The sequence below is a fragment of the Phoenix dactylifera genome, chromosome 12 (genome assembly GCF_051530095.1).
Source record: "Phoenix dactylifera cultivar Ajwa chromosome 12, Ajwa_hap1_PhDact_Kaust_v1.1, whole genome shotgun sequence".
In the NCBI taxonomy this organism is placed as follows: Eukaryota; Viridiplantae; Streptophyta; class Magnoliopsida; order Arecales; family Arecaceae; genus Phoenix; species Phoenix dactylifera.
This window is the reverse complement of record NC_143201.1, coordinates 24,311,278-24,336,826: the sequence shown is the minus strand read 5'-3', so window position 1 is coordinate 24,336,826 and position 25,549 is coordinate 24,311,278. Positions and strand designations below refer to the sequence as shown.

Below are 25,549 nucleotides of genomic sequence, written 5' to 3'. Positions count from 1 at the left end.
GGTGCTTCCAGCGGACCGGGCCGTGTTCCGGGGTATTTCGCTGGAGGAGGTCGTCGGCAGTGCTTACTGCAACACCGCCCGGGTAAGCTTTCTTCTTAATTTCCCCGAGTTTTTAGCGTACATATGTGCTTTTCAACTCACAATACCCTCGTTTCTTTCTTTTCAGCATATTCTCGAGCTCGACACCATGGCGTTCATCGCCCATGGGTATCGGGAAGAAGTTCAACAGCTCGGCCAGCAACTGGAGCCGGCCAAGAAAAGAGTCGCCGAGCTGGAGGCGGCGTTGGCCGCGGCCGAGGCTCGGTGGACAGCCACCGAGGCTGAGCGCCTTGCCATGGTGGGGGCGCTCGAGGAGGAGAAGGCGGCTCATGCCCTGACCAGGGCAACCATGCGCGGCACGGAGGCGCGCTTAGGGGAGGTCCAGGCCAGGGTCGCGGCCCTCGAGTATGAGGAGGGGGTCTTGCGCCTCCGACTCGGGCAACTTGAGGCCCGGGAGAGGAGGGCCCTCGAACGAGCCGAGCATGCTGTGGAACTCTTCAAAGAGTCGCAAGAGTTCCGCGACATGTTGGAGGAGGAGACGGTCGACGGTTTCCTTCGAGGCTTCGAGAACTTCCGGGAGCAGGTGCGCCGGTACTGCCCTCAGTACGACTTCTCGACGGTCCGTCCGAGGGAGGACCGGGGCTGGGGGTCCGACGTGCAAGCCCTTCCTGCCATCCTGACGTCCGAGGCGGGAATATACGAGCAGGACCCCGCCGAGCCTTCGACGGGGGTAGCCGAGGCGGACGGTGTCATGGAAGCGGCTCCGGCGGCCGAGATCGATGCTGTCCCGGAGGCGGCGCCCGAAGCTCCTGCTCCCGGCCCCGAGCCTGTTCCGGAGGAAGATCATGAGGTCATCAATGTGCCGGATGACCCCCCGGATGTGGCTCCCGCCGCTTAGGACTTAAGCATATTTTTCTTTTCTTTTTCATTGTATCCGGGGTCGGCCCTTGAGTGGCCGACTTCCAATTTTGTAATTGGCCTTCCGGCCCTTTGTTAATGAAGAAATGTTTTTGTCATTCTGTGTTCATCTTTCCCTCTGTTGTCGTGGATGAGGCTAGAACCTTAGCTAACCGCCTCGACGACCTCTAACTTCGTATTTTAATCTTTGGGCTGCTTAACGAAGCTGCCCTTTTCCCTGGCTATATCTTAGCCTTCTCGGATTCCAGTCGTCTCGACCAAAGGGAGCTCCGAGCTTAGGTTTCTAGAAAATTTCTCTAAGTCCTATAACTCGGATCTTAGAGTCGTGGGAGTTGCCACGTTTGGCCTTTAGGAAAATCTTAAGGTACCGAGGTCGAGCCTTAGCCCTTCAAGTGGGACCGGAATAGGTCTATTCGTGCCGCTATTCGGGGAGTTTAGTCGGGTTTCCGAACTCAACTCCGAACCTCTCATAGGGAGCGCGGGCTAATAAACAAGTTATTGCCGAAGGTTTTCATAGTTATCGTTCTCGGACCCTGCCGAGATTTCGGTGAACAAGGCTGGGATTCCCAAAGATCGCCTTGGTACCTGTGCTTGGCTGGTACATTCGTGGCCGGGACCACTTTCTCAGCTGGACGTCGGAGTTTACTTAGAAGAGCCGAGTTGGGCCCTACTTTATGAAGCCTTAGTACGGATTGCGGAGACTTGACGAACAGAGCAGGCATAATGAGGTTGGGAGGTCGGTCTTAAGCCGACCCAGCGAAGAAGCCCGGCTTTGGGGCAAAATAAGACTCCAACATTGGACGAGATCCCGCTCGGCAATATGTAGATAAAATTTGACAAGGAGGGCGTCTAGTTGGGTGTACCTCTTGCATTCTCGGGGTCATGCTTCGCATGGTGGAGTAGGTCGCTTCCCTTCCTCGTCGACCTCCGGAGTCATTTTTGACTTGTAAAAGGGGCTCGGGATTCCCATGGACCCGGCGACTCCTGCCGGAGTTGAGAGGATCTGGGGAGGCTCTGTTGATTTGTAGCCCTTTTTGAGATCGAGGGGGCTTAAGACCCTATGGTCGGACCTCGGAGCGCCTCAACCTTGGTCGAGGGATCTCACATCAGGTCGGCGGGTTCGTGGATGCTTTGCTGACCTGTGATACCTCCCGAGGTCGAGGGAGTCTGGTTCTCTACGGTCGACCCTCGGGGCATCTCGACCTTAGTCGAGGGATCGTTCGTCAGGTCGGCTGGTCTGGGCACGCTCTACCGACCGGCGACGCTTCCCGAGGTCGAGGGAGTCTGGTTCTCTACGGTCGACCCTCGGGGCATCCCGACCTTAGTCGAGGGGTCGCTCGCTTCGGGGATCGGGGATCGTCGATCGCTCCCGGGGGTCCACTTTGTGGCGCCCCGGGTGGAGCCACCCTTTCCACCCCTCACGGCGCCTTCCCGAGGTCGAGGGAGTCTGGTTCTCTACGGTCGACCCTCGGGGCATCCTGACCTTAGTCGAGGGATCGTTCGTCAGGTCGGCTGGTCTGGGCACGCTCTACCGACCGGCGACGCTTCCCGAGGTCGAGGGAGTCTGGTTCTCTACGGTCGACCCTCGGGGCATCCCGACCTTAGTCGAGGGATCGCTCGCTTCGGGGATCGGGGATCGTCGACCGCTCCCGGGGGTCCACTTTATGGTGCCCCGGGTGGAGCCACCCTTTCCACCCCTCACGGCGCCTTCCCGAGGTCGAGGGAGTCTGGTTCTCTACGGTCGACCCTCGGGGCATCCCGACCTTAGTCGAGGGATCGTTCGTCAGGTCGGCTGGTCTGGGCACGCTCTACCGACCGGCGACGCTTTCCGAGGTCGAGGGAGTCTGGTTCTCTACGGTCGACCCTCGGGGCATCCCGACCTTAGTCGAGGGATCGCTCGCTTCGGGGATCGGGGATCGTCGACCGCTCCCGGAGGTCCACTTTGTGGCGCCCCGGGTGGAGCCACCCTTTCCACCCCTCACGGCGCCTTCCCGAGGTCGAGGGAGTCTGGTTCTCTACGGTCGACCCTCGGGGCATCCCGACCTTAGTCGAGGGATCGTTCGTCAGGTCGGCTGGTCTGGGCACGCTCTACCGACCGGCGACGCTTCCCGAGGTCGAGGGAGTCTGATTCTCTACGGTCGACCCTCGGGGCATCCCGACCTTAGTCGAGGGATCGCTCGCTTCGGGGATCGGGGATCGTCGACCGCTCCCGGGGGTCCACTTTGTGGCGCCCCGGGTGGAGCCACCCTTTCCACCCCTCACGGCGCCTTCCCGAGGTCGAGGGAGTCTGGTTCTCTACGGTCGACCCTCGGGGCATCCCGACCTTAGTCGAGGAGGCGCTACGGGGGGCCGCGAAGGTACTACCCGTTGTTGGTGTCGAGCGCCACGGGGGACTGCGAAGGTACTACCCCGTCTTCCCGAAGTGTCGAGGGGTCTGGGCACGCACTGTCGACACTCGGGGCATCTCGACCTTAGTCGAGGAATCTTGCACCAGTCGACGTTTCACCGTCCTGCGATTCTTCCCGAGGTCGAGGGAGTTTGGGACTCTACGGTCGAGCCTCGAGGCATCCCGATTTTGGCCGGGGGATCTGAGGATCACAGACGACCCAATATTAGAAGAGGATTACAGTCATCAAAATGAGAGAAATATTTGCAGAAAAAGGAGCTGAGTCCATTATCCTGATTATCTTGAACCCCTTGGGGTTTCACTGGTAGTACATTCGTAAATTCTCGGAGTTCCAGCTTCGTGGGATCAGAGTCCCTTCCAGGGACTTCAATTTGTACGCCCCTGGCCGTTGTACCCGGGCGATTTGATACGGTCCTTCCCAGTTTGGGGCGAGCTTTCTTTGCTCGGTTGGTTGAGAAGCCTCGGCTTTCCTGAGGACGAGGTCCCCTACTTTGAAGAGCTTGGGCTTAACTCTGGAGTTGTAGTATTGGGCCGTTCGCTGTTGATATCTCGCCATGCGCACCCGGGCGACCTCTCTTGTCTCTTCGACGAGGTCCAAATTGCTCCTGAGCTGGGAGGAATTGGTATCGGGGTCGTAATGCTCCACCCTCAGAGAAGGCAAGCCGATCTCCAATGGGATGACAGCCTCAGTGCCGTATGCTAGGTTGAAGGGGGTCTCTCCCGTGGGCAGTCGGAACGTGGTCCGGTACGCCCAAAGGACATTGTACAAGTCCTCGACCCACTGTCCTTTGGACCGATCAAGCCTAGCTTTGAGTCCCTGCAAAATAGTTCGGTTAGTTACCTCAGTTTCCCCGTTTGTCTGGGGATGGGCAACCGAGGTGAAGCGATGATCAATGTCGAGCTCAGAGCAAAACTCCCTGAAATGAACATTGTCAAATTGTCGACCATTGTCAGATATAAGGATACGGGGTAGTCCGAATCGGCAGATTATAGACTTCCACACGAAGTCCCGCATCTTTTGCTCGGTGATCCGGGCAACAGGTTCGGCCTCGACCCATTTGGTGAAGTAGTCGATGGAGACGACCAGGAACTTTCTCTGTCCGGTGGCCAGGGGAAAGGGCCCCAGGATGTCGATCCCCCATTGGGCAAACGGCCAGGGGGCGATGATGGAGGTCAGCAGAGCTGAAGGTCGGCGCTGGATATTGGCGTTTCGTTGGCACCGATCGCACTTGCGGACGAAATCCGTTGCGTCCTTCTGGAGTGTGGGCCAGTAGTATCCCTGCCGCAGGATCTTATGGGCCAAGGCTCGACCCCCCAGGTGATTTCCGCAGATCCCTTCATGGACCTCTCGGAGGGCGTAATCCGCCTCGGAGGGGCGGAGGTATCTGAGAAGGGGAGAAGTAAATGATTGTCGATAGAGTTTATTCTCGTACAAGACATACCGGGGAGCCTGGCGCTTGATTCGGCGAGCCTCCGTCTCGTCATGAGGTAGAGTTCCGTCCTGAAGATAGCAGACGAGCCCATCGATCCAGCTTGGCTCGGAGTCGATGCACATAGTGGGCTCGGGTTCCTCCGTGCTGGGGACCCGAAGATACTCGAGCGCTGTTCCCTTGGGAAGCTCGCTCATGCGGAAGGTGGCCAGTTTGGATAGCTGGTCTGCCCTGAGGTTTTCCGCTCTGGGAATATACTGAATATTGAAAGAATTCAGGGCAGATGTGAGTTCCCGCACCTTTTGGAGATACTTTTGCATGGATGGCTCTTTAGCTTCAAAATCTCCTTGGACCTGGTTCACCACCAGCTGGGAGTCGCTAAAGGCCGTCAGGTCTCCCACTTTTAGTTCTTTCGCCAGCTTGAGCCCGGCGATGAGAGCCTCATACTCGGCCTCATTGTTCGAGGCCGGGAACTCGAGGCACAGAGCTTGCTCGGCCACCACTCCATCTGGACTGGTGAGGATAAGTCCGGCCCCGCTGCCCCCCGGGGTCGAAGACCCATCCGAGTGCAGGACCCATGGCTGCTTCGGGGTCTCCTCCACGGACTCAGATGGCGGCTCGAGGTCGTCCGGAAGGGTGCACTCCACGATGAAGTCGGCGAGTATCTGAGCTTTGATAGCCGGCCTGGGCCGATATTCTAGGTCGAATTCCCCGAGCTCGACCGCCCATTTGGCGATCCTCCCCGCACGATTCGACCTCTGCAATATCTGCTTCATAGGCTGGTCGGTTGATATAGCTATCGTGTGGGCTTGGAAGTAAGGCCTGAGTCTCCGAGCCGAGATGATGAGAGCGAAGATGGTCTTCTCAAGTTTAGAATATCGGGTCTCAGCATCCCTGAGAACCCGGCTGGTGTAATAGACCGGCTTTTGGAGCTTGTCTTCTTCCCGGACGAGGACCGAGCTTACTGCAGCTGGGGAGACGGCCAGATATAAGTAAAGAATTTCGCCCTTCTGGGGCTTGGTGAGCAGCGGAGGAGAGGCCAGAAGGCTCCGAAGCTCTTCAAAGGCTTGCTGGCATTCTTCTGTCCACCGGAAGTCTTTCGGCCGTTTGAGGCTCTTGAAGAAGGGGAGGCAACGCTCGGCTGATCGAGAAACAAACCTTCCCAGGGCGGCTACCCGCCCCGCGAGCCGCTGCACCTCCTTAACTGTCTTTGGAGGCGACATCTCTTGCAGTGCCCGGATTTTCTCCGGGTTGGCTTCAATTCCGCGTTGGGTCACTATGAAACCCAGGAACTTGCCCGAGGTGACTCCGAACGCGCACTTCGCCGGATTGAGTTTTATTTGGTATTTTCTGAGCTTGGCGAATGTCTCGCTGAGATCGGCTATGTGGTGTTCTGCCGCTTGGCTCTTTACCAGCATGTCGTCCACATAGACTTCCATGTTCCGGCCGATCTGGTCTTTAAAGATTTGGCTGACCAGTCTCTGATAGGTGGCCCCAGCATTTTTCAGGCCAAAGGGCATCACCTTGTAGCAGTAGGTGCCCTTGTCGGTGATGAAGGCCGTCTTCTCCTCGTCTTCTGGCGCCATTCGGATTTGGTTGTATCCTGAAAAGGCGTCCATAAAAGTTAGCAGTTGGTGTCCTGAAGTGGAGTCGACGAGCTGGTCGATGCTCGGGAGAGGGAAGCTGTCTTTTGGGCAGGCCTTGTTCAGGTCGGTGTAGTCCACGCACATACGCCATTTTCTGTTGGCCTTCTTTACGAGGACTACATTGGCGAGCCAATCCGGGTAGGAGACCTCCCGGATGAAGCCGGCTCCGAGGAGTTTGTCCACCTCCTCGGCCGCAGCTCGTTGTCGCTCAGGGGCGGAGCCTCTTTTCTTCTGCTTTACAAGCCTGCTGGTTGGCCTCACCTGGAGTCGGTGGACCATGACCTCGGGGTCAATTCCTGGCACGTCCGCGGGCGACCAGGCGAAGACGTCAGCGTTGTCCCGCAGGAAGCTGACGAGGCGATTTCTCTCATGGGCGCCGAGGCCGGAGCCAACCTGCACGGTTAGCTCGGGAAAATTTTCTTGTAGTGGGATTTGAATAAGGAGCTCACCGGGCTCTACTTGCTTCTTCCAGAGGGTGTCCCTCGCATCGAGGGTTTCTATGGGCAGTGAAGGGCCCATCGGGCGGTCTGGTGCCTCGGCTGGTTGCTTTACTGTGTGGGCCGCCATGTAGCATTGCTTGGAGACCAGTTGGTCTCCGCGGACCTCGCCCACTCCTTGGCCGGTGGGGAACCGCATGAGCAAATGGCGAGTTGAAACCACGGCTCGAAGGGCGTTTAACCCTGGGCGCCCAAGGATGGCGTTGTAGACCGGGGGCAGACGGACCACCAGGAAGTCCGTCCTCACAGTGCTCTCCCGGGGGGCGAGGCCAACTGTGACAAGGAAGCTAGCCTCACCTTCAACCGGGACCGCATCTCCGGTAAACCCGACCAGCGGGGCATTGATTCTCCGGAGGTGTCCTTCTGTCAACCCCATTTTTTGGTAGGCATGGTAGTACAAAATGTTGGCTGAGCTTCCATTGTCAACTAGGACACGCTTTACATCAAACCTATTTACAATCATTGAGATGACCACAGCGTCATCGTGAGGGGTCTCGACCCCTTCTAAGTCCTCGTCCGAGAACGAGATGACTTCATCAGTGCGTGGGCGCTTCGGGGGTGCTCCCTGGGCGGCTGTTCCTGCCGAGGTCCGCCCAATCATGTTGATGGTGCCGGCGATAGGCCTGTTGCCGCCAGGATTTTCGGTTGGTGCGACATTCTCCGCCGGCCTCCTTTCCTCATGTCGGTTCCTCACGAACCGGTTGAGTACTCCCCGTCTGATGAGCGCTTCTATCTCGTCCCGGAGTTGGAAGCAGTCCTCCGTGTCGTGCCCGCGATCTCGGTGGAAGCGGCAGTACTTCCTGAAATTTCGGAAAAATCCCGTGTCTCGCATAGGAGGCGGGGGTCGGAAGAAGTCCCGACCCTCAATTTCCATCAGGATCTCGGCCCGAGGAGCATTGACGGGTGTATAGTTCTCGTACCTCGCCTGGTACGTCCGGGGCCGTGGTGGAGACCTCGGACGAGGAGGTGTCCTCTGCTGAGGTCGCCCCTGCTGACGGGGCGGGCTCCTCAGTCTGGGGAGATTCTTCTCTCGGCGGGGAGACCGGCTCCTTTGTCGACCGCGCTCCTCGCGGCGCTTCTTCCGCTTCTTCGAGGTGGGCTCGATTGCCCCCCGCCTGGAGGCGACTGCCTCCTCGGCCTTGGCGTACTTCCGGGCTCGGGCCAGCATTTCGGTGAAGTCGGCCGGGAAGCTCTTCTCGATGGAGAAGAGGAATCGGTAGGAGCGGACCCCAGTCTTCAGAGCCGACATGGCTATCGACTGGTCTAGCTCGCGAACCTCCCATGTGGCGGCGGTAAAGCGGTCCAGGTACTCTTTGAGGGACTCCCCCTCCTTCTGCTTGATGTCCAGGAGGGAGTCTGATGTTCGTCGCTGGCGCCGGCTGGCAGCAAAGTTGGTGGCGAACTGCCTGCCGAGCTGCTCAAAAGAGGACACCGTGTTCGGCTTCAGACCAGAGAACCAAAGCCGAGCGGTCCCTCGGAGGGTTGCTGGGAAGGCCTTGCAGAGTATGGCCTCCGAGGACCCTTGTAGGGCCATGAGGGCCCGATAACTCTCCAAGTGGTCGAGGGGGTCGGTGATTCCGCTGTAGGGCTCCACCTGAGGCATTTTGAACCTCGCGGGAACTGGCTCGTCCTCGATCTGGCGGGAGAAGGGGGACTTGGTAGTGAACTCAAAGTCCCCTTCCTGTCTTGCCTTCTTGCTGTGGAGTGCCGCAATCTGGCGCTCCAGATGCTCGACTTTTCGGTCGAGCTCCCCCACTCGTGGGATTGTCGCTGTGGTTTGCGCCAGCTCACGGTGATCCGGGGCTGACTCCGCCTCAGAAAGTTGGGGTCTCCGGTCGAAACCTTCTCCCGGTAACTCTCTCCGGGGAGAAGCTCGTTCTCCATTGTTGGCTCTGGAGGAGCCATGCAAATTTTGGCTGGGGAGAACCGGGCCGTTGGGGAGACACTCCGGCGGGGCCTGGGCCTGCGGGGGAAGTGCCGGTAAAGCCTCCACGCGCCGCAGGCCCTGAACGGCGGCGGCCAGGGCCTGGACTTGCTGTGCCAGGGCATTGAACTGTTCCGGCTGGACCTGAGGAGCTGGGTCAGCCGGAGTTGGAGAATTCTGGATGGAGTGTCCAGGACTTTGCGGGGGACGCCGGGAGACGTTAGAGGTTCCCTTACTTCTCAACTTCATGACTGCTACTCGGGGCCCTTCCTCTAGCGCCAACTGTTGCTGGAAATTGGACCCGGGGGCAATCTTCGGTCGAGGAGAGGGAACGACTGTTAGTCCTCACGGCGGGGCGGCGGTCTGTCGGCGGGCGGCGTCCTCCGTCCGGGGCGGTCGGAGAGAAGGAACAGCAGGTCCTCGCAGCGGGGCGGCGATCCGTTGGCTGGCGGCGTCCTCCGTCCGGGTGCCTGCACACGAACCGGTGGCCGGGTTCTCCGGCGCCGGCCCTCCGACGCTCAAGTCAGGGAGGGGGTAAATAGTGGGGAGAAGGAGATAAACAGTGATTTTTGGGTGTGTGAATGTTCCAATCCCCTCTTGGGAGGCCAAGGCTCCCTTTTATATGCGGGGGTCGGTTTACCTGTGATGTAACAGGGCGAGGCCGTAGTACGGCTTGGCATGTTGTTCAGGTCGGCGCTCGGTCAGGCGAATCATTGCACTGATGTCGGCGGTATGGCCGAGATCAGAGACTTATCATAGTCGACTAGACCCTGCTGGGTCGATTTGCCGTGGAGAGCTGGGGATCCGTAGATGTCAGGAGCCATGCGCATTTATTGTGGAGTAAGTCGGAGATCCGCATTTATTATGGAGTAAGCCGGAGATCCGCATTATTGGTGGAGTAAGCCGGAGATCCGCATTTATTATGGAGTAAGCCGGAGATCCGCATTATTGGTGGAGTAAGCCGGAGATCCGCATTTATTATGGAGTAAGCCGGAGATCCGTATTTATTGTTGAGTGTGCCGGAAGATTACAGCGGCCATGCGCAATAAATGCCGGAGGGGTGTTAGAGTACGGTCCTCGGACATCGGGGTTTCTCTTAGGTCGGAGGTTTCGGGGTCGGTCGTCTTGTGGCCGAGCGTTCCGAGGTCGGACGCTGACTTCGGCTGTCCGGGGTCGGAGGTTGTACGGCTTCTTAGGGGCATTTATGTCATTTGGGGGGAAACTTTATTCCCCCCAACAGAAGCTTTTTCCAATCTTATCACCGATAAGTTGTCATATTATGAGCTTTCAGCATTGCTTTTTGATTCCATAATTGCACTCCATTTTCTTTTCATGGAATTCTAAAGCGATATCTTAAAAAAACAGGGCAACCAGTTGCAGCCCTCCAGCCCACCCAATAGCGTGATTTTCTGTATTAATATGACTAAGAAATGGAATAAAAGAAAAGGAACGAGAGGAAGAGAGAAATTTCGTGCTACTGATAGATTCAAAATTTCTGTAGTTCATCGGGGTGCCAGTTAGCTCTTCATCAATGGCTCACCCATAAAATAGTTGAGACAAGGAATATTTAAAGAAGAGGATAGCCCTCAGTTCTTAATTTCCTCACAATTTTCATTTTTTTTTGTTTACATTCAGTAAATTTATCATCAAACACAATCGCTAACATTTTACATATTTCTTGCTCTGTACAGCCGGTCTCATCTGCCTCCTCTTCTCCGCAATGATGTGGTTGAAAAATATCTAAGATATATGTAAACTTTAAAGTGAGACTCATGAAGCCCAGAAGAAGAGAGGAAGAAGAAAAGGAGGAAATCCTATCGTAAACTGTGGGTATACTCGATCGAACGAGACCGAGCCTGTTGGCGATGACTCGTCACCCTCGCTGCTAGAACAGTTCAATCTTTTACCCGGCGGCTGCAGCATGAGCTCGTCCAACGCCCCGAAGGAGAGCTTCCTTTTGATCGGCTCCAGCACCGATGATACCAGTGGGAGCTCATGAGACTCTCCACATCCACCCGGAGCCATGTCAAGATCGGAGGAATTGGCGGACTTGGGGCGGTTCGAGTTCTCGCATGCACTCTTCCCTTCGTCCCGAGACCCCGCGAGGTACGAGAGGAGTTGGTAGTCGCTCCACACAAACAAGCTGCTCTTCTCCCCGGTTGTCACTTGCCTCTCGGCGAACTGGTTGGTTATTATACGTTGAGAAGCGTGGAGACTCGAGTCTTTCTCCTCCGTTTCTAGTGGCATGGCACCCTTTTGCCGGACTCGGCAGAGGACCCAGTCATCCAGCTGTAACCAAAACAAAGTCTCTTTAGATGATTCCAAAATAGAGAGCAAGAGGTCATTGGAGATGGACCATTAAAGGAGATAACATGTAGAGAAGTTTTCTTACTCGCATGGAACCTTTGTGCTTCTGTGAGCAGGTGGGGTTTGAATCGAGGAGGCGGTATTCATGCATGACCCAGTCGGTCTTGAAGCCCTTCGGGGGGCGGCCTTTGTAGAAGACGAGGGCCTTCTTGACGCCGAGGCACCGGGAACCCCCAGCGGTGAGGATGGGCGTGTCGGTGCCCGTGGCCTTCCAGTATCCTGATGCGGCCGCCTGTTTGGCCTGGTGCCATTTGGATATTTCCGGTCGCGGGGGCTGTAGAATTAAGAACCATTCTCCCTCGCCGAACTGGGCCTTGTCTGCGCCATGATGGCAACAACAGCAAAAAACCATGTTATCTGTTGCAATTTGTACTGTTTCTAGTTATTTAAAAGAAATATCAACATCAATAAAAATTACATAACAATGTTTTTCGGCAAAAAAAAACTTTGTACAGGGACGACTAGAAGTTTAATCACGACAAAACCATATTTTGGTGAACAATAAACTTGAGTAAGGACTCCTGCGAGGTCATCAAAAGGAGTCAGATGAAACATCTCCTATGCAAATAGACATAGAAACACTGGTCATGTTAATTTGCAGGGAGCGCATTCACAATAGCAAACCTAGATATAGAGTATCCTTAAAACATGCATGGTTGTGTGGAGGGTTATGTTAGGAGAGAATTAGTGAGCTTTGGGATAACTCTCGGCAGTTATCTAATTGTTGAGTTTCTTAAGGGGTATTCTGGAAGAGTATGATTAGTGGAAGGCATGGCTATCGTATCTAGAACCAAATAAAATCCTCTAATTCCCGAGGCAATGGAGATTCCTACAACCTAGGCTGCACACAATATGGTACCATTCGCAAGGTCATTTCCAATTCCTTCTCCCTTCTTTTTTCTTTGTCGCTCTCTAATTTTTAATCAGGCTACATGCTTATTAAAGGATCTATGATCTATCAAAGGTTGCTCCTCCACGAAGGTAAGGAAAATATAGTTTAATGCTAAAAGAAGCATGAGATTGCACCCACCTTCTCTCAAGTGAAAAAACTATGTTTTCTTTGTTATCCATCATCCAAGAACAACCATCGAGAGAGTCTCGTTTGTCACACCACTTGGACTAGACTCCATAGACAAGGCTCCACAGGGGCCGGGCAATCATGCCGGCGACTTTTTGGCCGCATTCAAAGGCATGAAGACAATATTTTAACATGGGAGAAGAGAGAAGAGGAAGCACCAGGAAGTTCCCATGGATTAAACTTGTACAGATCGATGTCTGCGATGATCATCGAGGTCACCGGTGTAAGAGTAGAGGTAACCTTCTTCCTCAAGTAGTGGATGATGAGCTCTTGGTCTGTGGGGTGGAATCGGAATCCTGGAGGGAGTTGAGATCCTGGTAACCCCATCCCATCCATTAATTAATGGAGCTAAACTTTATTTTACTTAAGAAGAAAAGGAAGTAAACGAGGAGGAAGAAGAAGAGAAGCAGAAAGAATTGGAGGGGCTAAGGTGAAGCTTTGGAGAGGCCTGATCTCCAGATCCTTTATATGGAGGAAATGGGGTTGGGGTTGGGGTTGGTGTCGTGTTGATACCCAGCAACGAAAGGCTTCTTATAATAAGGAAAATTTTGACCGTCTAAGGGCGCATCCCAAAGTCTCCCGGAGGATAATGCTCAGTAGGTTTGTTACACGTACGTGGACGACAAAAACTAGAAAATTGGGAAGAAGGTGGTAAAATATATAATCCGACGGTCATTAATAAGGATAGAATCCACATTAATAATATTATATATTGGCTGCCTCTCTTCTTATAGGGTGGTAACATCCTGTCAAGGTCAACTTAATTTTACTACCAGCTACGTTATGCATGAGGTATATCTACCAGCTACATGTCTTCTGATTATAAAAGTGTGGTTGTTATGCATGAGGTATATCTACCAGCTACGCATCCTCTGATTGGGCGATAATATCCGGTCAAGGTCAACTTATTTTTACTTGTGTGGTGATTAGCGGGAGGCAAATCTATTAGCTACTTGTCTTCTCGTTGGGTGATAATATCCGGTCAAGATTACTTTATTACATCTATTTTTTCAGTTCGCTTTTATTTTATATTCAGTCCTTAAAAATTTAGTATTTAACATTTAGTCCTCCACCTCCACGCACGCACCAGGTATTGCACATACTTATATCGATATTGTACACACTTGCAATTATTTCTGCATGTATTTATATAATTTCACATATGTTTGCTCAATATTGTATTCGTGATGTACTGAGTGGGAGGGGTACTAGACTAAAACAACCATTTGAATCATGGACCGAGAATTAAACTTCTGGTCAACAAAGACTAAATCACCTAGTGGCAATCAATAAAGGAAGAATTTTCCTTGTAAGCAATTATAGATGTAAATAAATCGAAAGTTTGGTGTAGAAAAGCTCTAAAGAAACACTTGCATGGTGGTATTGGCAACACACACCTCTTCTTTTTTTTTTTGGTAACAAGCAACACTATCACCTCTTTGTAGATGTACAACCATCTATTAAACTGTGCTATTCATGTACAAATTAGCACAGCTCAACAACAAGCTTGTATATGGCTTTTTTATTATTATTATTTTTGGTATTACCTTGTACATGGATTTCTCAAAGCACAGGCTCATACACTAAGCCTATATATGGATGTTGAAGCACATTCTTCTATATGCTGGCCTGCTCCGCTCACAAGCAATATATTGAAGGATCAGATATTGAAATTTTGAACAGCTGATGATGTTTTATAATATGTGTAACGCACGACCACATGTCAACATGACTGCATTGCATATAAGAGCACATCATATGCCCTCAGCATGACATGACTTCCTGCTTAGTCCTCGCTTGAATTATCAAGGGATTCCAAATCCATTAATTGGAAAGAACCATGTAACTGCTTTTATCTTATATGCCGCCACAAAATGGTATAAAATATCACAGATCTTCCCTTTATTATAGATGTTGTATTCTTCTCATCTTCATCCACAGCCAGTTGGCTTCAAAGTATTTAGTATTACTGTATCACAGAACCTGGTCGATCCTTTTGTGGGGAAGAAAAGGAACAATCAATAGTTACTCCCTCCAAACGCAGCATCCTGATCCTGATGGGGAATAAAAGCGACAAAGGTTGCGTCCATCCCTCTCAGGGACTTCGGTGGCTCCAACCATATGCACCATGGTTATACATCTATCGACAATGATCACGGGATAAATCTTTTGAATTATCCAATTGTTTTTGCTAATTTGACTCGTCTGAAATAACCATAATGGATTTTCCTAGGCCGGCCGCATGGTTTATGCGTATAAAGAAGCTATTACAAGGACATTTTGTCCCTTAATCAGAAGTTTGTCAATGGCCATTGCTAGTCTTCAGTGCACCAAGGGAAAAAGTCTTTATGTTCCCATATCATGGACATGAAGTTCTTTGGCGTTGTTGAGAGGGAACAGGGTTCCTACGGCTGAATGGATGAGAATGTCTTCAATATTCCAGTGACAATTTCTTCCAGCAATTGGCTAAATAAGATGACTTTCTTTAACGTGACGACAAAGTCATCAGGCGGTAAGAATATTGAGGGAACTTGGGATAGAACGAGCTTAACAGGTGGCGCTGGAATTAAGGAGCCCCGAGATGCATGGAGTTCCAAGACGTGACCATTTCTAGATGCAACATATTGGTTGGTGGATTAATTGGCTCAGAGGCGCAAGCTTCATGTGATAAAATTAGCATCGATAGTCGTGACAAGGGACGTGTTTGGAAAAGTTCCATGAAGTTGGCTTCACTATTGCATGCCTGGTATTCGGATGCCTTGAAGTATATGGCCCAAAATCACCTTCATGGAGCTGAAACTGATGTGATTTGGAGTTTTTGTGGCATGTGACGCCCAATAGTTTGCAAAATCTACCATGGAGCAAAACCGTTGGGGTTGTGCATGGGATCGGCTGGAAGCTGGCTCAGACATACAAGTTCATTTAGGTCTCACATTCTTAGGCCAACACCCTTTCTAAGATCTCTCTCTTGACACCTTAACTGTGTAATTATGTATGGCCGAACCTGTCGAGAGAAAGTAGAGATAGTGTACAAGGTGAGAGAGATCCCTAGATCAGCTTGGACTCCTATTTTAAGTACATATAACCTCATTTGATAAGTGAACAACATCCAATATGTTACAGGTTTTTTTATTTTTTAAAGTAGTCAAACTGGTGAGCACCGGCCTAGAATATCTTGAGTTAACATGTCTCCAAACTCATCAGGTACAACAGACCCCTGGCGCTCATACAGCTTCATCCTTGCAAGCATGGCTGGCAATCCACTCGGCAGCATGACTGGCTCATTAAATGTGGATATTCTCAAGCCCCTCGCTTCGCTTCATGAAGGGGATTCGTGGGAATCCACTGTTGGATCGCCCCGCATAGATCTCAAAGTAATTTATATTTTCGATTTTTTTTAAAAATAAAAATATTATACAATGTACGAATATAATTAAAAAAATCAAAAAATAATATATCATGAAAAGCATTAGTCAACTACCTTTCTTTTATATATAGACAGTTTTTTTAAGTAGCAGGCAATAAAAAAAATATCTAATTACGGTTCTGTTAGCTTTTTCTAAACGCATGATTCGTTTGAACTACCATCTCAAGGGATCTTCGTTTCGTACCTCTGCATCGGTCTCTCGTTCCGCGGATAAGTACGTGGGTCAGCTGTACCGTCTAAGGTACGAATGTGTGTCCGTCACCGGATGAAAGCCGGCTACGACTTGACGTGTTGTTTAAAGATAAGAAAAGGCTGCTTGCTGTTTTACCTTTCGCAGCTAATTGAGCCTCTGCACGGTACGTGCTTCGGTCATTCAGAACTAAGTACCGATCTGTGGTCAATTTGAAGCTCTGCCGATAGCCCTCGCCTCATTGATGAATGAGAACTGCTGGATAAACCGTATCGCGAAACAGCCTTATGCAGCATATGATACGACAGCACCATCATTTATTAGTCCTAGCAAAAGTCATGCCAACGGTGCAAGCGTTTGACATAGTTGCTCGGTCAATGTGATAGAAATAGCATGGTCATTGTCTATTCCGGTCGTTGATAAGGATTTTTTAATAAATAAAGAACCCGGAGATGCTTATTTTCAGTTCATTTTATTAAGAATTGCTGAACAATAATGACAACAAAATGTATGTATTATTTGGTTTTATCATTGCTCAAGTGCACATAAAGCAGAGACTTAAAATTTTATACGAAGACAATCTAAAAAAGAAATATTTGAATCTAGTAAAAGAACCACATATCAATAATGGTTATCAAGCAGTAAAACAGTGAACAGGTGGAAATTAATACTTTTTGATAAATAAAAATTGTTATTTGAATATCTACTGTATGTACAAACACTGTGGAACCTTCCATTACTCCAAACAAATTAAGGCATTTTCAGGTGAGGCTGGGTTTAGGAATGAAAGAAGAATTAGGGTCGATATAAATGTAAGCCTGCTGAAAATTTTTTTCAATTGATGCTTCAAATATTCTTAGAGAAAGGTATAAATTAAAAATAATTATGTTAGGCAATTGCTCATGTCATGCATAACTACTCAAGGGTTATAAGATAACCTTGAGATGCCTCCTCTTTTTTCCAGTGGACTAAAGTTTCCATGATTATAGTTATGAGAAATTATATTACAGCAAATCAAAAATATAAGTTATTCTGTACCAATGTTTCTTATCTCACAGCCTTGAGTTTGATTTGCGGATCAGTAACAGTGAGAGAGGAGGGAGCTAGATAGCTTATTTTTCTGGCTTTAATCCAAGTCCCCTACAAATGAGCTGTCCTTCAGGTTTTCGTCGGTATTCAGAAAAAGAACAAGGGGAAAGTTGCTGTCATTAGCTCTCTTTGTTTTTGGAGATGAGGGCTGTACTGTTGGCATCTTTTACAACTTATTGAGGATGGGCGGAAGATCGAGGAGACCGCACAAAGATTCCTCTCCATTTTACCTCTTTATGTGCTCCCTCTTGCCACCTTGTACCAATTCTTTTCTCATTATATATTAATTGTATTCACTGGCCCTAGATCTGCTCGCTATCTCTTTTTCTTCCACTCCTCATGTGCGAGTCCACAGGCATACAGCCTTTTTGGAACTTTCTGCCGGTCCTTTCTTCGTGGCACGCCCTCCATGTGACCACACCATCTCCTCTTTCCTCCATGTTAATTATTCGCACATTACCCAGTGGTGTTTCCTCAAGCGTTTTAATGTTGATCAACACCAACTCGTTTATATTGGTGGCGTTGTTGGTGAGCAAAGGATAACATGACAAAATGGTGCAAGGTACGTACTTGGCCATGCACCACCACCAAAGCCTGGATATAGAGTTTACATGGAGAAGTGAGGAGCTGCCTTTTATCTTTACCTCGATTGCAAGTGTTGTTGGAACTCCTGGGAACTAGTATTAGACAGGTCTCCAAATTCCAACTAAGAGCTCTCTCTCTCTCTCACACACACACACACACTGTGTGGTAGTAATTGCTATGCAGTGATATAGTTTGTCTACAATAAAGGTTGACCATGTATCACCCATCCTAGTCTTTCTTGCTTCGAATTTTCAAAGCTTGAGTTTGGTCATTGCAAGTCAGTGACATTTATGAGGTACCATTACAATAGGAGTGATGTATGGTATCTCATCAAAATTCGGCAGTTAAGTATGCTATGCTTGGACTAGAGTGGTACAGAATGGGTGAGACGATAACATTTAGGCATGGCTTAGCTTGCGTTCTCCACGCACTCACTTAAGTGGATTGGATGGTCCTCTCTACGGGTCAAAAAGTGACGCTACAAGACAAATTGATTGGACTCTGGGGATCCTTTATATTCCCATCAATCGTGTCCAAATTTGTGTGTTGTAACTTGGGCAGTTTGGCAAGTGAAAAGGAATCCATTATTTCCCCGTTAGACTAGGAGGTAATAAAGGCTGCAGCTCCGTTTTCCCCTTGGTTATGGGATATCAATTAAAATCATGAGACGAGGGAGAGTGATACTACAGAATGCCAGTATCTTAGAAGTTAGAGCATTGGTTTCATTAACTCACAGCAGGTATTTTATTTCTTTCTGTGATGAATGATAGACTTGACTAAGAAAGACCCCAGCTAAAATGAGTGTAAAAGAAGCAAGATAATTGCTAGCGCTGAGCGTAGATCTTCTGCTGGTGTAAGAAGCAAAAGAAAGTCACGGTTAGTAAGACTGCCATATTGGCTCTATGACCAATGAAATTCACCTAGACAGGGATAGATATTTAAAATAAAACACATGGTCGGTTCGAGATAGATACGAGTAATGGCATACCTGCATCGAATCTTACCTAAGATATTTTTAAAATATCCCCTTTAAATAATTATTTTTATCTTTGATTTCCTGAAAAATAATGTCTATTTATTATTTATATTATTTATTGAACATTGGATTTGTTATGTTTTATGCGTTATGTGAAGTACTGAAGTTCAACATTACATTCCTTTTATTTTTTGATTTGTATGCTAAAAAAAAAAAAAAAAATTCTGCAGTTTTACCTATTTCTATTCATCCCAGTTTGCCCCATCTAACTCTAAATGAGTAGGATGGATTCAGAAATTTAAGTATACCTGTAGAATGGGATTGGGGTGCCTCTACCCAATCCAATGTGAATATGAGAATATGAGCCGAAAATGAGTTATGGTTCTTTACTGCGAGCTGGATGTAGATAATGGCATACTCAGTTTGCCAATCGTGATTATTTTTTTGGACTTGTTTGATAGGCTTGCCACCTTTTAAGACGAACTTGGTCGTTAAACCATATTTTATATGCATGGTCATAATTATTATTATTTTTCCTTATAGTGTGCATTGTCTGATAGGGTTATAAACTTTCATTGAGTACTACATTCCTCTTGTATCAATTATGGCAATTTCATGTGCCTGATGCTAGCAATTATACCTGCAAAGAACATTCATACAAGCATACAAGCTTACTCTGGCAATAAGCATTTTAAAAAGAAGAGAGCATAAGGTGGGCTTGGGTCCTGCACAATTTAATGAGCTGCATCTGTAAAGGCCCTGCTGGCAACCAGAGCCCTAAAGAAAGAAGGGAAACCCTAATGTTTTATGCTTGCTTGGACCACGGTCTCGCACTCTTCACTATATGCCACATAAATGAGGAAGAGCAAGACAACTGGAGGAAGAGAGAGGACGGAGTACTACCGGAGCGGCAGCGAGCTCTTCCTTAGCTTCGCCTCCCGGTCCACCTCTTTCGCAGCTTCCGCCTCCGTCACCGCCATGAGAGGCACCTCCTCCAAGTCCCTGCTCAGCCCCGGGCGGGGCCGGGACCCGACGGCGCCAACGTTGTCCGCGTCGCTGAGCAAGCGCCTGAGGAGCAGCGGGAGCCTCAAGGGCGGCCAGTCTCCGATGTTCCCGGCCGTGGCAGCCGCCGGCAGCGGCGGCGGCGGGGCGAGGAGGAAGGGATGTGCATTCGAGGTGGCGGAGCCGTCCTCCCCCAAGGTGACGTGCATCGGCCAGGTGAGGGTGAAGAGCAAGAAGAAGAAGGCCCAGGCAAAAGCCGCGGCGATGGCGAGGTCGAGGTCGAAGAGGGGAAGCGGAAAAGAGGCGAGATTCGGGAGGACAGATGAAGACTGCTGGCCGAGAAAGAACCAGAGATGGGTGTATCAGCTCCCGGTGAGCATCTGCGAGGGGTTGCGGGCTTTCGGGACGGAGTTCAATTGCTTCCTCCCCTGCGGAAGCTCTCCCTGCTCTTCCTCGAGAACAGGGGAAGAGAAGAGAGGAGAATGCGAAGAGAAGAGGAATACGAGCTCTTGTGGGCATGTGCTTGCAAGGTTTTTGATGGCGATGCAGGAGGGGGAGGAGCGGAAGAGGGGTGAGGTGGTGGGTTTAGTGATCGAAGAAAGGGGAAAAAGAGAGCTGGATTTGGTGATTGGAGAGAGGGAGAAGAGGGAAGTGGATGGGGCGGAGAAAAAAGAAGAGGTCTTGGCGGTGGGGGATGAGGAGGAGGCGAGGGTGAGTGCGTGCATTCCGCCGAGGAATGCTTTGCTGCTGATGAGGTGCAGGTCCGATCCGGTTCGAATGGCGGCATTGGCTAACCGGTTTTGGGGTTCTCCAGCTACCAAGGTCGAAGTCGAAGAAGAGGAGGAGGAGGGGGAAGAAGCTGATATTGAAGTTGGGCAGCATCTCTTCGGTCTTGTAGAAGCGGATAGAGAAAAGGTTGGAGCAGAGCGAGATGAAGCAGCCACTGCTGCTGCTGCTAAAGTGAGCCCAGAAACAGGAGTAGTAGATAAAGAGGAGACACAAGAAGAGAAAAGCTCTCAAGGTGTGATTTTGTGTGTAGCTCTTGAAGAAATGGGAAGCTCGGCCGAGGAGAAGAAACAGAGGTCAAGTGAAGAGAGGCAAGATGGGAATGAGAATGGAAGAAAGAGTCTAAAGGAAGGGTCTTTAGCTGACTGTGTTGAAGTGCAGAGGAACCCATCAAGAGATGTGGAGAATGCTCCGTTGTTGAAGAAGTCAGAGGAGACGCAAATGCTTGAAAGAGTAGAAGAAAAAGAAAGGGATGAGGAGAAAGGCAGAAGGTCCAGCAGCTGCTCTTCTTCCATGGGCAAGGAAGAGAGGAGATCCGACAACCACAAATGCCTTTCTAAAGCAAAGGAAAGAGGAAGGAGGCGCAGCTCCTCTTCGAGAAACAAGGAAAAGAGGCGGCACAGCTTTTCCACAGCGAGGGACGCGAGGAGGCACAGCTTCTCCCAGGAGAGAGAAGCCAGAAGAGCCAGCTTCTCCATCGAAGGTAAGCGAAGATGGAGCTTCTCCGTTGATAAAGAAGACCTCATACCAGAAGAAGAGAATGCGCTCCATGAAGAGGAGGAGGAGAAGAAAAAAGAGGATAGCTCAGTGGTGGGAGAGGAAGCGAGAGAAGCCGAGGCAGTAGAAAAGCCAAAGGCCACAGAAGAAGAAGAAATCGAACTAAATGTAGGAGGAAGAAGAGTAGAGGAGAATGGCAAGGTAGAGGAAGGGGTTAAAGGGGATGAGGAGGAGAGAAGAGAGCTGCCGGACTGCCTTCTACTAATGATGTATGAGCCGAAGCTTTCAATGGAGGTTTCCAAGGAGACGTGGGTCTGCAGCACCGACTTCCTCCGTTGGCGCCCCCACCACCACCTCCCCAAAGATAGCGGAGGCGACGGCGCCGGCTGCTGCGGAAGAGGAGGCGGCGAAGGAGAGAGAGCGAAGACCGAAAGGGTGGAGGGCGGTGAGAATAAGGAGGTGATGGCACCCGCTAAGCCGGCTTTCCTCCAGGCCGCGCCGCCTCCTCCGCCACCGGTGCCGCCCACCGCGTCGGCCATCGAGCAGAAGCTAATGAGCGTGGCCGACCCCGCCGGGCCGAAGCCGCCGCCGCCGCCGGCGGCAGCGTTGGCGTACGGGCCGTTCGTGCTGACGCGGTGCAAGTCGGAGCCGATTAGGTCGTCGGTGAGACTGGCGCCGGATGCGTGCTTCTGGAAGGACGGGCATCGGCCCATCGGCGCGGCCGGGATCGGCTTCTGAGCCGAGTTGCCAAGCCACTGGATATTTTCTTGGTATTGTGCGTGTATGAAACCATGTTGTCGTTACTTTAATCGTGTGATGCTATGAATCAGCTTCCTATGTTGCTGCTCTTTCGTACAATACTTTTAATAGCCATAACCTTTTCCTTGTTACTGGAAATCCTGCGTAGTTGAAGCTTTGTTTTAGGTTTTCATGATCATTGTTTACGCGGAAAAGATGAAGGAAAAGTAAGGAAAACAAGTTACATTTTGGCAATCTCGTGCAAAATTTTTTTTTTCCTTTCCAAGCATCTAAATTTAATTTATTTTAGGGCTGCAAGTCCCATGAAATATTCTTTTCCAAGCATCTAAGTTACATTTTGGCAACCAATAAGGCATGCAGAACGTTTGGTGAATTTTTTTCTTTTATCGCAGGGTTATTCAAATCGAATTCAAGTAGCTTGAAATTTCATGCAAAATTGCACATATCATGCAAATTTGCTCGAGTTCTAAATTATTTTCACGAGCTTCGTACAAGAATCTGGTTTGCAGAGGCCCAAAACAACTGAGCTTTTTTCAATTTCGAGGTAATTATCCCAAGAACTACCGCAGCAGAGCAACTTTCAATTGTCAAAACAGAATTATTGTCCGCAACCACCCTACATATAGTTTCGGCTACCAAATATTCCACAAGTACACAAGTCGCAAAACTAATGTCCTTTCTTTCGCCAAAAGTGTGACCCATTTAAGCCACACCTAGTAAAGAAAATGAGGTACTCATGCTCATGATGTGCGCTGAAGGATGCGACTTAGCCGCTAAGCATCCACCATGGCACAGCCATCTTATGAAAAAATTATATTCAATGCACTAATATGGCTGTGCACCGTGCCAATCATCTTAACTTTCTTTTTCTGCAACAGAGTGCATGATAAACGAGGCTTTTAGAAAGAAGACGAAATAATTGGTATAGTGCGCAGCCATATGATGCATACAGTGTAAGGCAACATTTGCCACTCTCTTGCCTGCCAAGGACCAAGCAAAAGAAGTAGGGATGCCATCTATGATTTGGAGGTGATACAGAGAATCCTTCTCTACCATCATCCTCGTCACCCTTTGCCCACGCCCATCCTCCTTAGCAGCTTTTCTCGTATGATATCATTTATTTCTTTGCTATATATAACCAGTTTCCTAAGGCCCATGCGTCCCCTTATAATCAGCAGCAAGTCCAAAGAAAAGAAGCGAGCACCAGATGATGAGGGGTATTCGTCCCTAGATGGACAAGGCTAATCTAGCAGTTTGATGCCTTGTTTTAAAGGCTTAGAGACAAACATTATTTGGACCCACCACCGAGTGGGAATCCAAGCTCTTGCAGGTCCCATGCCAACGTTAAGTCAAATTGCTTTCTCATAGATTTGATTGTTGTGCCTGAAGGCCAGCAGTCAATTGTCCATTCAGTGATTGGCACTGCAGCCAGATATCCTGTCAAAAAACAGTGAAGAACACCCACCTCCTGGCTTTCTGGCAGCGGGATTAGCTAATTTTGTCAGCTTTACAATGGCTTTATTTCGTGTCTAACTACGTGAAATACTTTTTGGCCTTTCAGCTTTAGGATTCAAAGTGGAGGTCAATGCCTTTAAACTCTACCGAACATTGAGCGCTCAAAGGGCCCTTTCAGGTGCCCTTTCTTTGGGTGGCCAAGGTAGAGAATGTGAAGCTCTTAGTATGGAAATTAGAAGAGTTGATCAGGTAATCCATCCACCCCAGCATTCGTTCGCAAATCCAGTAGTGAAATCGAGACTGCTCGACCTCGGAAGCTTTACAAACTTGAAAAGGGGCTCTTGGCATTCAATACACAAAGAATGAGAAAATAAGAACAGAAGGGAATTATCCAAGCCAAAAGCAACATATGTGGATGGAGAAAATTCACCTACTCTTGTTTTATTAAGATAATTAAGCATTAGAGGCTACAAAAGCTCTCAGGCCCACCCAGGTAACAAAGTCCTCCAAATAGCTTCACAGACTTTCATGGCCATGTGCATCATGTCATGAGCTCCAGCTGCAGCATTTAAACCTGCAACAATTTGGAAATGGCAGGTCACATTTTCAGTATTCTGACCATGACATCCTCTGAACAGGGGGGAGAGGTATCGACCTCCCATCTGTTATGATCACACTCTTTTTATCGAAGGATGGCACTGCAACTGCGATCCTCTGCCTCAATGAACACTCCATCTGCATGAACGAGCTGAGTCTGAGAGAGTTGGCCCTATTCATGTGTCATCTTGCATTCGAAGCATTGATGCGAGCTTCTTCAAAGTAAAACTTGCATTTGTTGCAAGATGTAGTGTGCAAGGGAGGAATGAAGAAAAAAATTTGCTGCCACTGTTTTCTGTTGCTGTGCTAATCTTTGCTTTTACCCGAACTTTGCTGCATGTCCTTGCTTCTGGATTCCACATTAGCAGCCGAGGTCTCCATGAGAGAACTGATGGTAAGCTGAATGGAGAACAGCAGCAAACCCATGAAACTAATTCCAAAAACATAAAGTTGCTAGATAGCACAAACCATTCACGATGGTCCTGAGGAAACAAAGTGAGAGGTTTGGGGCACAGGAGCTCACTTAAAAAGGCTAGCCGGATGGTATTATTTATATTCCTTGATCCTGAATAAACATCCAAAATCTATTTAGTGAATAATCGATGTGGGATTGAACACACGCCCGTACAAGTTCTCGCATACCCTCCTATTTAAGCCTGAACATTCTGGCCACGCTAAGAATCCAAATCCAATCACAAACACCACAAGTAGTTCATAGTCAGCCGTCATAAATCCGTGTTACAGTGTCCTCTAATCCATATAGGCCATAGACTGGTCCGTTCTGATATCACTTCTGTCGCAACCCAGGATTTCGTCTAAAAAGGCTAGTCGGAAGATTTTTTTTGACTCTTTGATCCTAGATAAAGACGCAGGATTTGCCCAATAAATAACCGATGTAGAATTAAACACACGCCTGTATGAATCCTTTTTGCAAGAGTTCTAAAGAGTAAGATGCGAGCAGGTTGCCAAATGGAAAATGATTAGAGGCATACTTTATTGTTATAATTATTTGTCCAGCTTGAAAAATAACAAAAACCAAACCGAATCGGCAAGCAGAAAAACATTTAGACAATCTGACTAATCATAATATCAAAAAATAGACATGGAGCTGACAGGAGTTCCCAAGCATGACAAAGGGGTCGGTGAATGGTGTCATGTAATATGGGAATAAATCTAAAAAACTATCAGGATCTGGGCTTTTACAGGAAGTGTTGCCATTCAAATTATCCTGTTATCAGAACAAGCAGCTGACCCACCGAGTGGTGATGAGCGAAAGGGCTGTGACCCGAGTGGAGACCTTCGAGAACAAGTAAAGAAAGGGAGAAAACGTACAGCCTAAGCATCATATAGCACAAAAAGAAAATTCGATTTCGATAAGACTCGATCTAGATCGTAGTTCAGATCCAAGTCGACTCAGTGTGAGCGACCGCAAAAGTCACCACCGGCTCCAACCCTTTCAATCCGATGGTATTCTTTACTGATCCGAGAGGTTCGGCTTGAACCCTTTGCCTTCACTACCACCACCAATTGCATCGCCACCAGCTCACCACCACTAAGCATCCCCGGGAGCCCGCCTTGCAACTTCCTCCACTCCCTTTGGATCTCCGGCTAGGAGCATGATTACCTAAAGAGGTGAGGTGGAGGAAAAGGAAGAGGTCGG

At 49.5% G+C, this 25,549-nt stretch overlaps 2 protein-coding genes and 1 pseudogene across 3 annotated transcripts; 2 read left to right on the top strand and 1 right to left on the bottom strand.

Moving 5' to 3' along the window:
• LOC148703094 (uncharacterized) lies at positions 1-10,585 on the top strand. Its single transcript, XM_089926790.1, has 3 exons — positions 1-82; positions 167-823; positions 10,553-10,585. Exons 2-3 carry the CDS (start codon positions 188-190, stop codon positions 10,583-10,585), a joined length of 669 nt encoding a protein of 222 aa, XP_089782916.1. The 5' UTR covers positions 1-82; positions 167-187.
• Positions 10,399-14,812, bottom strand: LOC103701670 (NAC transcription factor 29-like; annotated as a pseudogene). Its single transcript, XR_016397986.1, has 4 exons — positions 14,797-14,812; positions 12,465-12,620; positions 11,254-11,546; positions 10,399-11,150 (listed from the first exon to the last, which is right to left on the bottom strand). The product of XR_016397986.1 is annotated as an NAC transcription factor 29-like (transcript).
• A 4,490-nt stretch (positions 14,813-19,302) lies between these two features.
• Positions 19,303-22,071, top strand: LOC103701679 (uncharacterized). The gene has a single exon (XM_008783839.6). The coding sequence runs from the start codon at positions 19,429-19,431 to the stop codon at positions 21,814-21,816; it is 2,388 nt and encodes a 795-aa protein (XP_008782061.4). The 5' UTR covers positions 19,303-19,428; the 3' UTR covers positions 21,817-22,071.
• Positions 22,072-25,549: the final 3,478 nt, after the last annotated feature.

Bases quoted from the DNA above. Each gene is read 5' to 3' on its own strand.
- LOC148703094 (XM_089926790.1), top strand. From the start codon at position 188: ATGGCGTTCATCGCCCATGGGTATCGGGAAGAAGTTCAACAGCTCGGC. The intron at 824-10,552 runs GTCCCGGAGGCG...TGCTCTGTACAG, and splicing joins CGGCGGCCGAGATCGATGCT to CCGGTCTCATCTGCCTCCTC.
- LOC103701679 (XM_008783839.6), top strand. From the start codon at position 19,429: ATGAGGAAGAGCAAGACAACTGGAGGAAGAGAGAGGACGGAGTACTAC.